We start from the raw sequence: 15,714 nt of genomic DNA, 5'->3' as shown, positions 1-15,714 counted from the left end.
CTTAAGTTCAGGTAGGAGGGCGGTGTATGTGATTTAGCCTTGTTTGAATAGAGCTATGTGATAGGTGTTGTAGGCGCTTTGGTTGTTGGGCGTGGGGGGGGGGGGGGGGGGTCGGTGGTAGAGAGGGTTGAGGGGTGGGAAGGAGGAGAGGGGATGAAGTTTTCAAAACAGATGTCCTATTTCAGCCTTATGTATTGAGAGACACAGGGTGTATGCTGGCTTCCATTGAAGCGTGCAATGTTTATCTAAAAACTCATGGGGTTTCAGTTTGTGTTCGTTGACAAGGGTGTGTAGGTTGCGGAAATCTTGTTGGAGTGATTGGCAGCGGTCAAAGAGGTGTAAAAAAGATATCAGCTTTCCACATTCACAGAGACGGGGAAAGAACTTGTGAGCGCATCCATCCGTGCGAATTCTGCGAAGTATTTTAAGGAGGGGGGTGGGGAGTGTAGGCCTGTTTTGTTTTGTTTGTCGGGGCAGAATAAGCCAACCATGGGCATCGCCTTCTGTTTTTAATTCTGTTTCCCAGTGACGCCAGGCAACTTTAGCCATTTTGTGTTTTGCTTCCGTCTTTGTTAATTTGAGGTCATGAAATTCTGCTTGATCTGTGACAGATTCTTTTGCTGCTCTGTCAGCCATATCATTGCCTCTGATCCCCGTGTGTGAGGGGATGTACATAAGGGTCAATTCTGTTCCAGAGGCAATGATCTGGTGACAGAGGAACAATATTTCCGTCTGAAGCTCTTCCCGGTTTCTGGAACCATTTTGGAGAGCAGTCAGAGCTGATTTTGAGTCGGAGAGGATCGCGACTCTTGTTGGGGGTTGAGGGAGGTCATTGATATAGTGGCATGCTCTTAAGATGGCGTACATTTCTGCAGTGAAAATGGACACATCCTGGTTGAGTTTGAATTTTTTAGTTATTTTGAGGTCAGGGATGACAAAAGCACAGCCAGCTTGGCCATCATTTTGTTTTGAGCCGTCAGTAAATATTTGTAGGTGATCTTTGTAACTGTTTGAGATTATTTCTCTTACTATTGATGAGACAAGCACAGGGTTATCTTTCTTTGTTATACCCAGATCATGATCAGGGATGATAATGGGGGACTCCATGAACCAAAAGGGGAAGGGGTTAATGGGAATTTGGGCCATCCTACCTGGGTTCACCCCACTTTCTTGTAATATCGGTTGAACATAGTCTGCTAGTGGGATTGTTGCTTCGTATATTGTGGGTGTTTTTCTTTTTAGGTTTTGGTAAGGGGCCGAGGTTATCGTGTCGAACTCAGCAGTGAGCTCTTCGTTCACAGCATTATCAACTGTACTGGCTCTTGATACATACTGGGCCGACTTCAGCCTTCTTTCTTCATCGAGGGGCAGCCAGCCAGCCTCTTGATACACTAGTTTGTTTATGGAGTGTTTTGGGAGATCAAAGATGATTTTGAGGGCAGCCATTTCGGCTCTTTCCAATAGTTTTAGATTCGATTTTGATGCAGCAAAAAATGCTTCTTGACCATATGTTAAACGGGATCTTATAATGGCTTTCGTAACGTGAAGCAGGCTGTCTTTATTTGAGGCCCAGGTCTCTCGTTTTAATACTTTGAGGAGACTTAGTGCTTTCTTGGCTTTGCCGACAAGGTTTTTGATGTGTGGTCCCCAAGTTAGGTTCGGGGTGAAGGTAACGCCAAGGAATTTGACTTGTTTTTTAGACTCCAGGGGTGTATTGTTGACGATAATTGTGGATTTTTCGTGTAGCTTCTTTCTGGTGACAACCATGAATGTTGTCTTTTCGGCGGCGATTTCAAAGCCGTTTGTGTGCAAATAATGGATTATTTTGTCTACTGCGTTTTGATATCTCTTTAAGTTAGTTTTGTGTTGAGTTTCCCTTGGTTTGTGATTTGACCACAGAGCCAGGTCGTCTGCATACAGTGAAATCACTGTTCCATTCGTCCCGGCTCTGTGGATGTCATATAGCATGATGCTGAACAATGTCGGGGCTATGACACTGCCCTGAGGGACTCCCATGTTAACTTTGTGTGCTGTGGATACATCTCTGCCTACTCGGACTTCTAACGTCCTTTCGTTGATAAATTCCTTCACGAAATTGTACAGTCTTCCTGATATACCAATGTTTTTCAGTTTTTCCAATAGTTTGGTGTGCCAGACCGAATCGTAGGCGCGTTTAATGTCAAAGAAGGTGGCAAACATGGTTTTGTTTCTTGCTCGAGTTTTTTTAATGTGGGCAGCTAGTTTAACAATGTTATCTGTACAGGACCTGGACTTTCTGAAGCCGGCCTGGCACGTGGGGATGATGCCATGTTTCTCTAAGTAGTGTTCCAGCCTATTCTTGATGATTCGTTCATAGATTTTGCCAATATGGGGCGTGAGAGATATGGGCCTGTAACTAGATGCTAACTGCTTTGGTTTTCCGTCTTTTGGAATTGTTATCACCAGCGCTTCTTTCCACGCCTTGGGAATTGTGTTGCTTTCATAACAGGATTGGAAAAACTTAAGCAGTATGTCAAGGAGGCAGTCAGGGAAATGTTGTATCATTTTATATGAAATTGGATCTTTGCCAGTGGACTTGTTTCCTGTCTTTATGCTTTTTATTGCTTTCTTTAGCTCCTTTTTGGTTAGAGGATGGTTTATTGGTAGGGTGTTATCTTCAGCTGGGTGAGTGTAAGTCTTTTGGTGTTCTTCTCTGTATTCCCGTCTGTCTGCTTCAAGGTGTTCGGTCTGACTGGCCCTGGCAAAAGTTGCTGCCAAAAGCTCAGCCTTTTCAAGGTTGTTTGTGGTGAGTTTATTGTCAACTATCAAAGGTTTTTCCGGGAGTTTATACCTGTGTTTGATTTTAGTTATCTTTTTCCAAATTTTTCCAGTATCCTCTGGGTTATTTACTTCATCCTTTACAAACTGTTCCCAATAATCTCTCTTGGCTTTAGCGACTGTGTGGGACATGTGACTTTTTGCTTCTCTCATTACCTCTTGAGAGAAGCAAAAAGTCACATGCCACACACTCAAACACACACACACTCGCACGCACGCGCACGCACACACACACACACACACACATACACGCACGCACGCACGCATTGCATGTATAAAGTTTCTATACACTGTTCTCGATTTTCTTTGCGGTTCACATTCTCATATCTTTCACCGTATTTTTGTTCTTCAGTCTGGGAGAGAGGTGAGTTTGGGAGTTTTATTTAGTGGATTGAATATTAAAATGGGATCAAAATCAGATTGTCGAGTATGTGTGTTTGCTGTACAAAGATCGAAGTGACCCAGTGATCTATTTGTCCACAGATGAATAAAGAAAATCTTGCTGGTATTGACGCAAATACGTTGCTTGACATGTACTCATTCTCATGCTAAGAATGTCGCGCCGATCAGTGATCTCCAAAAGTGCAAGACTTCGTAAAACCCACGCACGCATAAACAACCAAACATTACTGACAATAAAGCCTAACTCGATCGTAAACACCGAACAAAATGTTGTTGTGTCGTACCATTTCACGAACATAAATTTTCCTGAGCTGCGAGCGAGCGTTTTGTGCCTGGACAAATCTTCAAATCAATATGTCTTGTCATTAGGTCGCCGTGTTAGCTGTGATTGCATAAAGATAGCGTGTATTGAACCACGGCATTATACCACGGCCATCCAGCATGACTATAGACCTCGCTTTGAACGGCTGGAATCGATTGTGAGGCCCAGAGAATGGAGGAACAAGGTAGGTGTATACAGCAACTCATTTCTGATCAATCGCATTCTGTGTGGAGTGCTCCTTCACTCACTTGAATGGGGTTGAAACTTGTCAAAGCTATTACACTGGGGAAGTGTCGCTGTTGGTCGAGTTGAAAAGCTTTTGTGGAAAGTCTAAAAGTAAAATGGAAATCACGGTTGTACTTTTGACGCGTTGCTTTAAACCTCTCGAAAGAAGCTCGAGTGAATGTTGGAAATCGTTTGGTTCCGATTTTGACTCTGGGGGTTGTTGAAGTGAAGAGCCACTTGACTCTGGAGTTTGATAAGTCACAGACGTGTTCACGCCGTGACACCGGGGAGAGTGCAGGAATAAGTAACAAGCAATTAGCATGTGGCGTCACGAGAGACAAGTGTTCTAAATGAGACTAGGTGTGAGATTGGCACGTGTGTCCGTGTGTCCTAACAAGTGTTGAGCTCATCCTCAACTCAGGTCAAAATGAGTTCAGCTCATTCTCTCCCTGACAGGATGCCTTGAGTAAACCGATATTTTTACATATGTAGAGCTTTTTGTAATGTATTATTGATATAAGCAAATTCGCGATCGTTGATAATGATTTTTCATGGTGTTTTGTAATTTTTAAATTACAAAGGAATTGATATGTAAGACAGTTTCAAGCGAGCTATTTTTCGCGGCTGTATTTACTGTGCAAACAACTCTAAATATGGCAAAAGTGTCACGTGATAATCCACCGTTTGGTTTCGCCGCTCACTGGAGCAGACGATTTTTTCTGTAACCAGTTGACAGTGATATAACCATATATTACGGTCTCCTTCCGGCAGCAGTCCCAAAATTTCGACTTGTTTTGACCTTAGAACGATGTCTTTATCATAACTGTGAAGAACAGAACGGAGATCACTGTCGAAGTCGGCCAATCTGCAATCATTTTTGTCTCGCGAACACTGATCTCAAATTTAGATCAGTGCTCGCGAAAACCATATGGGAGATAACTCTGTATTTTTGTTTTGATAGATTCGCGTAGGACTGTAGCGTCCGGTCAGGGAGAGATTGAGCCGAACTCATTTTGACCTGAGTTCAGGATGGTGTTGAGCTATAATGATTGTAGACTATAATTAGATTTTGCACGACTGGTTAAAAACTTGACATTCTTCTGGAATTAGCCGCTGATTACGACACGTTTTTGTCTTCGAAGGACGATATTGTGCTGCCACCACAGTCAACGTTGGTGGATATATTGCAGATTTCGCGTGCTCTTCTGTTGTTTTTACCTCACTGGTCTACCTTTCTCTTCAATCTTATTGTGTTTGTACTGGTGGCTTCATGTTCGATTTTTTCCCCTGGTGTTTTTGATGCGCTTCCGCCCCAAAACAGGTTTAACTGTTTTCAATACATCAAAGGAAGCGAATCTACACTCGGCGAACTCAGCAGTTGATCTGTTAAAAGGATTTTACAGAGATTCTTTTGTGATGCTATACGCTTTTATTGGCATAAATTGATCCTGGTTTCTTTTTTCAAACTCTGGACTTACTATTCTGTGTTGTTTTCATTCGCAAAGAGAGAAACACAATCTGCGCGACTCAGTGATTGTTTTCTGGAGCTTGGAGACAATATTTTGCAATGTTTTTATTCGTTCGGAACTAAAAAAAACCACATTTGTTTGCGTGTTTGCTAGAAACCTGAAGAAATTGTTTTGTGTTGTTTTTATTCGTTCAGAAGAAGTCTGCACAACTCAGTGCGTGTTTGCTAGGACCCTGGCTTCAATATTCATAGTGCCTGAAGACTGATCAAGGCGAGAGATACGCTTGTTAAGAGCGTGACAGGGGCCGGCCTACCTGATACGCAGCGACTCTACTCGCCAGAAGACAATGGCCAGGTGAACATGATCTGGACAGCTGATCGCTGCCTTGACACTGTGTCGCTCCAATACACTCGTTACAGTTGAAACGGACACGTGCTTCACTGGTTTGTTTCACCTTTGTTGGCTTTTAGTGCTTCTAACGCTGAGTCTTAACTAAAGTTGAGGTTTTTTTCTCTTTTTTTTACTCAGCCCGATTTAGGACAAAATTAATCAATTCGTTTGTTGCCGTAAAACACTTTGAACTTCACAAGTAAAAAAGTAAATGAATTAATAAATAAGCACGTAAGCCCACATAACAAGACAAAAATTGCGGAGGTTAGAAAAGGAGAGGTCGGAGAACAGACAGCCGTTACAATAATTTTGATCTCCGTGCAGCAGAAGAGCAAACACACAAGAAAACTTTTGTTGTGACACACAAGGTGACAGTTTACAGAAAGAACTTGATTGTGTCGCTGCATAACTACACTCATTAATCAGTCATTTGGAAACGCGCCCGTGAAACACAGACCTGCTGTCACACTGATCAGTTGACTGACGTCCAGGACGAAACCTAACCCGTATCAGTGTGTGAAACGTGAGCAGTGTTCGTCATGGCAACCTGGAAACAAAAATACTCCTTCAGCAAATCACACCTCACTCGCAGTCCCCCAAGAACTCCCCAGTACCACGACATCGCCGAGGAGGAGGACGGGGAGAATAGGGGAGATGAGAACGGGAGGGGCAGGAAGCCAGGGGGTTGTGGCCCCGCCAGGAAGTCAGGGCTGGCCACAGTGTATAATTCACACCTGCCCAGGGTCTACGGCAACTACGGGAGAGTACCCACCTTCAACGAGGATTGTCTGTATGACGGTACGGGTTTGCTTTCCCATCTCAAATAAGCATAATCCGATTGCTAAAAGACAACAAAAAAATAAAAAATAAAAAAAATAAAAACCCACCAGTATGTTAATGTGTAACACGAAAGTAAACTCCATATGTATTTAAGCAATTGGACTTACGTTGGACTCCAGACCGAGGTGTGCGCAAGAGGTTCACAATACATTCTGTGAAATGGATCAAGGTAGAGATGTACCGTATTGAAATATTGGTCCCGCATACATGTGTGATTTCCAGATCACCTAAACAAAGTGATACAGGTCTTGTATATTCTGTATTCAAAACACCTTGTGTGTTGTTTCGTTACGTCTTGCAGACAAGCCCAAACAGAAGCTTGAACGGGCATAGATCAAGGTTTGAAATGTACCGAAGGTCTGGTACATTCTGTGTTCAAATCACATTCAATGTGTTGTTTTCTGACGTATTTCAGACGACCCGAATGAGAAAAAGGAGCGGGAATAGTCGCTCATAGCTATTTTAGGATTAGCGCCATATAATAGTCCTAATTATCATTATTATCAATAGATAGTTGTTTGAGAAGTACCTAAGGTCTTGTACATTCTGTGTTCAAAACACATTCTGTCTGTTTATTTCCTTACGTATTACAGATGATCCGAACAGAAGCTGTGGCGGCATACGTTCAAGGTCTTATGTGTACCGAAGGTCTTGTACATTCTGTGTTCAAAACACATTCTGTCTGTTTATTTTCTTACGTATTGCAGATGATCCGAACAGAAGCTGTGGCGGCATACGTTCAAGGTCTTATATGTACCGAAGGGAGCTCCAGTGAGCCAGGTCTTGTACATTCTGAATTCACACACATTCAGTGTGTAATTATTTTACGTGGTGCAGGCAAACAAGGGCAGACGCTGGAGCGGCAATAGATCGAGGTTTGAGATGTACCGAAGGTCTTGCACAGTCTATGTTCAAATCACCTTCATTCTGTTGTTTTCTGACATGTTGCCTTCGGCCAGAAGTCGGAGCGGCATTAGATCAAGGTTTTCAGTGCAACAGGTCTCGTACCCTCTGTATTCAAAACTTCTTCACTGTGTTATTTTCTTACACGTTGCATACGACCCCAAACAGAAGCTGGAGCGGCAATTGAACAAGGTTTGAGATTTACCTAAGATCTTTAGAGTCTGTATTCAAAACACCTTCAGTGTGATCTTTCCTTGCATGTTGCAGACGACCCGAAGGAGAAGCTGGATGAGCGAGAGATCCAGGTGGCGCTGTACCAGCGGAAGTGCGCCAAGCTCAACGTGTGTCCCGTGGGGGCCTACGTCAGGAACCCCACCTCCCCCGTCCTCAACATCGGAAACTACTGTCTGGGTCCCACTGGCGCCCTGGCCTTGTCTGTCCCCCTAACAGTAAGTGTTGTATAGATGATATAGCCCCCACCACCCCCACCACCCTACCCCTCAGAAAGACCGGCTTCTTACATTAAACTCACCTGGACTTCCAAAGACAGCCTGACCGTATTTGAAGACGCACACAAGTACAGGCGGTACTGGGCCTACATTGGTCACCGACAACCAGACCGCGCCCAGCTATGTTATGTATGCATTGACCAAACTGTTTGTTTGGGTGTTATGCTTCCACGTGAGTCGGGGAAATGAAAAGGAGATTAAAAGGTTGACTCTGGATGATGAACGACGGAGATTATAACATATACGCTTAACTCTCACTTACTCTATTACACATGTCGTAAGCATTTAGAGCGCTTACTGCCCTCTGTCTATCAGACAGAGATTATCGCCTAACCTGTGTGTTGTGTTACAGAGATTATCGCCTAACCTGTGTGTTGTGTTACAGCTCGACATGACGGTGACAACCCTCAATCTACAGGGGAACGCGATCGGTGCTGAGGGCCTCAGGTACCTGGCGCCGTGTATACAGGACAGCTGTTCCATCACACACCTGGTCAGTCTATGTTTAATGTTACCACTTTGTTTTGTGTCTGGTAATGTTCTTCCTAGTATACAGAGGCAAATGCACCACATATCTGACAGGGTGACACGTGCAGTCGTCTCCCTTCACAGCAGACCCTCCCGAGTTGTCTGCCGGCGAAGAGCGCGGGCTATTCATAGTAGATCGACGTTTCTTCTTCGTCGCCGGCCAAACACCTGTCATTTGTAGAGTTCTGTTTGTGATTGAGTCTGGCTGCTGCTGTCTCTTTGAACACACTTGGGAACCTTTGCGTACCCGTAGCAGTTTTTGAAGGTCTATTAAGTTACCTCTCCATTTTTCTCCACCCTGTGTGATGGTTGTGGGTAGTCATTCAGAGTTTAGATCTTCCATGCTATTCAGTGATTTAGGTTTTGCAAGTAGAAACCAGCGAAGCCTGTATAGTGAAGCCTGTCTGTTGACCGTCACAACGTCACAGTCGACGTCAAAGATGATGATGATGATGACCGTCGACGACGATGACGACGACGACGACGATGATGATGATGATGATGATGATGATGATGATGATGATGATGATGATGATGATGATGATGATGATGTGACAGAACCTGAACGACAACGATCTGGGCAGCGAGGGAGCGGCCATCATGGAAAAGATACTAATGGTCAACATCTCACTGGAGGCTGTCTCCCTGGCCGGTCAGTTTGCCTGTTTGGTCAATCATCGCAGTCATCGTGGTAGGGTGGGGGGGTGGGAGTGAGGGAGCGCGAGAGGGGGGGGAGGGGAAAGGGAAGAGAAGGGAGGGACTGATACAGGTGTAGACCGTGTTGCATACACACACACACACACACACACACGCACTTTCGCACGTACACACACAAACACACTCACATACACACACACGCATCCACGCACGCACGCACGCACGCACACACACACACACACACACACACACACACACACACAAACACACGCACACACAAACACACACACACACACACATACAAACACACGCACACACAAACACACACACACACACACACACACACAAACACACGCACACACAAACACACACACACACACACACACACACACACACAAAGACACACACACACAAACACACACAAACACACACAAACACACACACACACAGACACGCATCCAAACACGAGGAGACGGCACGGACGGTGGGCGGGGGGAGGGGGAGGGGGGAGATAGTAGATATAGATACAGGCCGACGATTAAACAAATGAAACAGAGAGGCGTGCATGCACCATTAATCCGTGTGTTTGTGACTGTACACTGATGTATTGTGTTGCAGGAAATAATTTCACAGATTCAGACGCTGTTCACTTTTCACAAGTCGCGCTGGTAAGTCAGTTTACTTGTACTTTTCTTCTTATCAATTACCCAGTTCAGCTAGCTTAGCCTATGTTTATTTTCAGAAAGACTTATATTATTATTGTGTACTGAGATTTCAAAGCCCCTTGATATTCTTACTATGTAGTAGTTTATATGTGTGTACTATCGCTTGTAAGATATAAAGGCCGTTCAAGTGGTATAAATGTGACGAGGACCATTTTTTTCCGCCAGTCCCCAGAAAAGAAGCCCCTCAAAGACTTGGATCTCTCACGCAACAGACTGGAGGACGGCGCCGCTATGCAGTTTGGAGAAGTTCTAGGTAAGACCAGGGACCTATATTTAATATATCTAATATAGGTCTATGGTAAGACTATACTCTAAAAATGCTCGATAGAGAGCACACTATATCATGTGTGTTCTATATATATGGCTACTTCACGCGAGTAGGGTCGACTATTTTCTGAACTTCTTTTGTTCTTTCTCCTTCTTTACTAAATTACAATTTTGTTTTTCCTATCGCCCCTCCTCGTCTCACGCACCTGAAGACTTGCTGAAGCTCTGTGCGGCCAGCTTCGTCAAGTATACTTTGCGTAGTCGACATGGCCCAGTTAATAACAGGCTTTAAAGATCCTTGTCTACATTTTTATACCGAAATCGCCATTTGACCATTAAAATGCAGAGTCTATTATCTACAAATATCAACAATACACCCCCTTTCGATCAGGAAAGACGAAGCCAGTGTAGCCGTTTGAAAATTGATTGTAGCATTCCAGCGTAGTACTCATAGTAGGATATCCTTATTTGGAAAATGCCAAGCGCAAAACTCCTCTCAAATCCCGTGCATTTCGTGCGTTTAAAAAAAAAGCTTGGACAGCACTCCAGACTAGTGTCAAACTGTTGCTGCACTTGTTTGGGCGTGGCTATAAGCATAGTGACATGAATTTGATTGGTCAGTATTTTTAGGCAAAGCACATGTTCTCAGCAAACAGCAAACAAAATATTGGAAGCGTGAGTCACGCTACCCCCCCAAAAACAAAATTACATATATTTTTTTTCTATAACTTTTTTTCCCCATGGTTCATTCATCATTTGACATAATTTTATATCGAAATCTAACCATAAGATTATTAAAAAAAAAAGCAAAAATGTAGACGACCACCTTTAAGCAAAGACAACGATCTGATAGCAATGCCGCCTCTAGTTCGTAAGTTGTGGGTTGGATGCTAGAGCGTATGTCTGCTTGTCCGTCTGCTTATCTCCCTGCGTCTCGGTCGCCTGTCTGGCCTGTCTGTTTGACTGTTGACGGTTATGCTGAGTCATTATTAAGGTAAGACAGTTCCAGCAGTGGTTTGGTCGTGACAAGCGTGTCTGGCCTATGACTGTTGACGGTTATGCTGAGTCATTATAAAGGTAAGACAGTTCCAGCAGTGGTTTGGTCGTGACAAGCGTGTCTGGCCTATGACTGTTGACGGTTATGCTGAGTCATTATTAAGGTAAGACAGTTCCAGCAGTGGTTTGGTCGTGACAAGCGTGTCTGGCCTGTCTGTTTGACTGTTGACGGTTATGCTGAGTCATTATTAAGGTAACACAGTTCCAGCAGTGGTTTGGTCGTGACAAGCGTGTCTGGCCTGTCTGTTTGACTGTTGACGGTTATGCTGAGTCATTATTAAGATAACACAGTTCCAGCAGTGGTTTAGTCGTGACAAGCGTGTTCGTGAATGTATGGATAGTACGTTTATTCAATTTCTTGAACTTAATTCGATTCTGGTTCATTTAAACGTTTTCATGTTGTGTTTGCATAGCTCTCAACGAACAGCTTGAGGTGTTGGATCTAAGCTGGAACCAGATCAGACCCAAGGGTGGCGTGGCCTTGATCAACGGCCTCAAGGTCAGTGTCACTGTCACTGCTTGCTTTCATTTGTCACGTGCGATATTTCTTGGCGCATTGGTCGTGGTGATACTCTGTGTGTATGAAAGGCGTCTTTTGTTTATTTCTCCTTTGTTTTTGACTTATTTGTCTGTGTGTGTGGGGGGAGGTTGTTTAGTTTTTGATTGTTTGCTTGTTTTGAGTTTCATGTTGGTGAGTGCAAAAAGTGTCAACACCCGTACTTCCAAGATGGCGGCACCAAAATCATAATTTTCAAGAATGATATGAGAATCAATTAAAATACCGATTCCAAACAGTTTTTGTCGGCAATGTGAACCTTCAAAAAAAATCCACATGTAATTTGGGGCTAGATTTCCCTTTAAGAACAAGATTCACAAAAACATGGTGATGTATGTGCAGGACAACCCGAGGTTGAAGCGGCTAGCGGTGAGCCGGAACGGGGTGGGGGACGAGGGTTGCGAGGCAGCGGCCACAGCGCTGGTCACTAACCGGTCACTGCTGGAGCTTGACCTGTCCGGCAACAGGGTGACCAACAAGGGCATGCTGGCGCTCGCCAAGACCATCAAGAACAACGACACGCTCACTGTCCTCAAGGTTAGTCTCGGCGCAAACGAGATTACGTAACAAAGGGAAATAAGCGGTTAGAAGACAAGACAGGGAAGAACGAGAGTTGTTCTCAAATCAGTCTCTTGGCACCATGAATAATCACACGTAGTGCACGAATGACTGGTGTTCGTTTTCAAGATATTTCCTATGAGCGGAATGTAAATAAACCCTCGACATCAGCAGAAAGCGAGTAAAAGAATCACACAGATACCCCGGTATTAAAGTAATGGTTCTCTGCTCATATTTAACTGACATCACATATTGCGATCGCCAATAACGATTGGTGTTTTTTGGCATTTAAGTTAAGTTACTTCCAAAATTCGCATATTTCATAGTAATCACTGTGCTTTATGATAATGACATTCTTCGAATTCAAAATGTCTTCGTTTTAACACTATTTTCTGGACGTGAAACATCACTTTCCCGTGCGCATCATGTTCCAAATGCTACCCTTCGATTCTGACGGGCAGGAGGGGGGGGGGGGGGCTGAACTTCAGTTTGAACACACCCCACCTTGACCCCATTGTCGGTAACCCTGGAGACTGATGGGTGTTTTGTGTTCCAGCTGGGAGACAACCTGGCCACGGGGCTGGGGGCCCAGGCTGTGGGGGAGGCCATCCTGAGGTCAGAGGAGTGTGCCGTCACTGTGCTGGATCTCACGGTAAGCACGTGCACTGAGTGTGTGTGTGTGTGTGTGTGTGTCTGTGTGTGTGTGTTTGTGTGTGTGTGTGTGTGAGTGTGTGTTTGTGTGCAACAGTATGTGCGCATGTGTGTGTTTGCATGTGGTGTGCGTGCAGGTGCTGTGTGTGTGTGTGTGTGTGTGTGTGTGTGTGTGTGTGTGTGTGTGTGTGTGTGTGCGGTGTGTGTGTGTGTGTGCATGTGCGGTGTGTGTGTGTGTGCGTGCGTGTGTGTGTGTGTGTGTATGTGTGTGTGTGTGTGTTTTGGGTTGTGTGTTTTTGTTTGTGTTTTTTTGTAATAGATGTGACTAACCGGCAATGCGTGTGTGTATAACAAACCGAAATAGGCATGTCAGAGAAAAAAGGTGCTGCTGCTGCTGCTTAGATATGCTACCGGGACACGTATGCCGCATGACGGCATATATTAAATATTACATTACAACCTTATACGCCAAACTCATTATTGCTTTCTGATCTTTCAGAACATCAACGTATTCGACATTCTGATCAAAGAGGTCAGGGATCATGCGCAGTCGCGACCCCTGACGCTGAAGCACGGCACAATCTCCCGCTATGTACTTCCTATGGACGAGCTGGAGAAAAAGTTTGCCGAAGATTTCAGGACGGCGCACCCAGAACTGGACACTCAGGCTAACAAAGACAACGAAGAGGAAGAAGATGAGAAAGAAACGAAAAAGAGTTCCAAGAAAGATGGTTCTAAGAAAATTAACGCCAAGAAAACGAAACGAAAATGACTCATGATTCAATAATGCGCAAGGCCAAATTTGAAAACGAAATATACAAAATTTGCTTTGGGTCGACAAGTTGTATTCAGTGTCACATTCACAGAATCTTAATAATCGTCACTTGCGGATCACGTGCTGCAGACGTTCAGTCCTGTTTCATTGCGACTAAGTGCAAACACTGAAACTTGCAGCATCTACTCTGATAAAAAAAAAATCACACGCGGATACTGATACACAGTCACTTTCGTTAGCTCTGGAGTCATGTTCAAGGTAAAGTGGCACAGGTGAAGAAGAGAATGTGTAAAGTGTGGCTACATCTTTGAAGATCATATGTGTACAGAAGAGAAAACTCGAATGCAATAGCAAGTAGGTTTTTAACAAAAAGACGGGGTTCTTTGTCAGCCTTTGTCTGCATCGGTGCGTTACAGGTGTTGAATGAAGACGTCGGTAAAAACGATTACTGTTGTGGTAGAAGTTGTGCTTCTGTACTCAATAGCAGGCTGCTAAAAGTACTCGAAGTGTGTCTGTGTCTGTGTGTGCGAAGAAGTAGTTGGCCTCTTCATGGTTAACAACGCACTAGAATTTTCTGTACCTGGCGTCTAAAGCCCTTATTGAAGACGCCGTTGCCATGGGTTTGGGGAAGATGGGGGTCAACGATGAGCGTTGCTGCCGATGTTTGGTGTGTGTGTGTGTGTGTGTGTGTGTGTGTGAGTGTGTTTCGTAATGTTTATTTGTGCGTGACGAGGTGTGTAGACATTCTGTCCGGCATATTGTGTATTTGTGAAGATGGGGCAGGTAGAGGAACCCCAATAATGTGCAAGTCAACAAGCAACACCTTGTTTAATGTGACTTTGTACCAAGCACGAAAGCCGAGTTGAACAATGAGGGGAAACTGAAACGACAGGAAAGTTTTTTAATTCAGTCAATTTTTGACTGAATGTGTTCCACTAGACTTAGATCGAGAGGGACCCGAGGGTGTGTGTATACATCTGTCTGCCTGTGTGTGTAGAGCGAATCCCATTCAACTACTTGAGATATGATTATGAGAGAAAAAAAAAGGTGCATGTGAATTTCTCCAATAAATATCCCAACGCCTGTTGTTGATGTCAGGGTTTTTTTCATGGGGTTTTGTGTCTGTGATTTTTATTTTAATAAATGTCCTTGATGACGTCATTTTGACCGTTAACAAAAGTTGTAATCGCACTGTGGCGACCATATCTTTCAATAAGTTTTATTTTGGGTTTTAGATCGAAACGCACACACACATGGACATTACCGAGATAATTTTTTCCCGACTTTACCAATATTTTTCAACGATTTAACGGCAGCTGCAAATCGTTTTACCAAGTATTAACACACACAGGGAAATGTCTAAATTGTGACTTACATATACTGACAGAAAACAGGAAAACTCTTGCAAGTGAACAGTCGACAGGTGATTGAATTAAAAAGCTTTATTTGGTATATATACATCTTTGTCATCATTTTCACGAGTTTTTATTCACAAACACCTGGGAAATAAATCTCATGTTCCCCATGCAATAAATCCCCGGTTACCATAGTTGCAGGAAGCAGGTTATACATGGATAATCAAAAGCAAACCCAACAGAAACGCTCGGGGATTCTTCGGCTCTTTTCATTGGCGTTTCCCCAGACCTAAACAGACGACACGACACTGCTTTGCGAAGTTCCAAAAAGGAACTGGCAAACTGGCAAAAGTAAACAAAAAACAAAACTGCTTCATGAAAGATCATAAATTCATCACAAACAAATGAAACCTAGCGTTATGTTTTGTCTTTTACAAGGTCATGGAGTGCGTGTATCTGTATTTCGATACAAGGACGTTCGGAGAAACACGAACGTCAAGTTCAAGTCAAACCAATTGACCCCTGACCCACACATTTTGACCCGTGCACAAGACGTTGTATCAATAAACGAAGCGCAAATAAGAAATAATAACAAAAGCAAAGAACACAGCAACAAGATATGAAAACATCTAACAAAGCCAAGCAAGCAGAATGACAGGTATAATAAAAAAAAACAAAGAGGCAATGAGTCGAAAACAAGATCGCGATT

At 43.8% G+C, this 15,714-nt stretch overlaps 2 protein-coding genes across 4 annotated transcripts in view; one reads left to right on the top strand and one right to left on the bottom strand.

Moving 5' to 3' along the window:
• The window catches only part of LOC138952270 (tryptophan--tRNA ligase, cytoplasmic-like), a 306,357-nt gene that overhangs the window by 236,605 nt on the left and 54,038 nt on the right, over nt 1–15,714 (bottom strand). The window lies entirely within an intron of this gene.
• LOC138952238 (leucine-rich repeat-containing protein 74A-like) lies at nt 3,614–14,317 on the top strand. 3 transcript variants are annotated; one of them, XM_070323858.1, is made up of 11 exons: nt 3,981–4,126; nt 5,430–6,423; nt 7,636–7,817; nt 8,263–8,370; nt 8,964–9,057; nt 9,681–9,730; nt 9,953–10,040; nt 11,524–11,609; nt 12,009–12,203; nt 12,781–12,876; nt 13,375–14,317. In XM_070323858.1, exons 2-11 carry the CDS (start codon nt 6,165–6,167, stop codon nt 13,645–13,647), a joined length of 1,431 nt encoding a protein of 476 aa, XP_070179959.1. In that variant the 5' UTR covers nt 3,981–4,126; nt 5,430–6,164; the 3' UTR covers nt 13,648–14,317. The 3 variants fall into 3 exon arrangements, with proteins under 3 accessions (XP_070179960.1, XP_070179959.1, XP_070179961.1); XM_070323859.1 differs by lacking the exons at nt 3,981–4,126; nt 5,430–6,423 and adding an exon at nt 3,614–3,725; XM_070323860.1 differs by lacking the exon at nt 5,430–6,423 and having other exon boundaries at nt 3,995–4,126.

Source organism: Littorina saxatilis, linkage group LG17 (assembly GCF_037325665.1).
Source record: "Littorina saxatilis isolate snail1 linkage group LG17, US_GU_Lsax_2.0, whole genome shotgun sequence".
Classification (NCBI taxonomy): Eukaryota; Metazoa; Mollusca; class Gastropoda; order Littorinimorpha; family Littorinidae; genus Littorina; species Littorina saxatilis.
Note: the sequence above shows the minus strand (reverse complement) of the source record. Positions and strands in the feature narration are given on the sequence as shown.

Excerpts from the sequence above, each read along its gene's own strand:
- LOC138952238 (XM_070323858.1), top strand. The coding sequence starts at position 6,165 with ATGGCAACCTGGAAACAAAAATACTCCTTCAGCAAATCACACCTCACT. Across the intron at positions 9,058-9,680 it reads GGAGGCTGTCTCCCTGGCCG|GAAATAATTTCACAGATTCA; the intron begins GTCAGTTTGCCT and ends ATTGTGTTGCAG. Across the intron at positions 9,731-9,952 it reads ACTTTTCACAAGTCGCGCTG|TCCCCAGAAAAGAAGCCCCT; the intron begins GTAAGTCAGTTT and ends TTTTTCCGCCAG.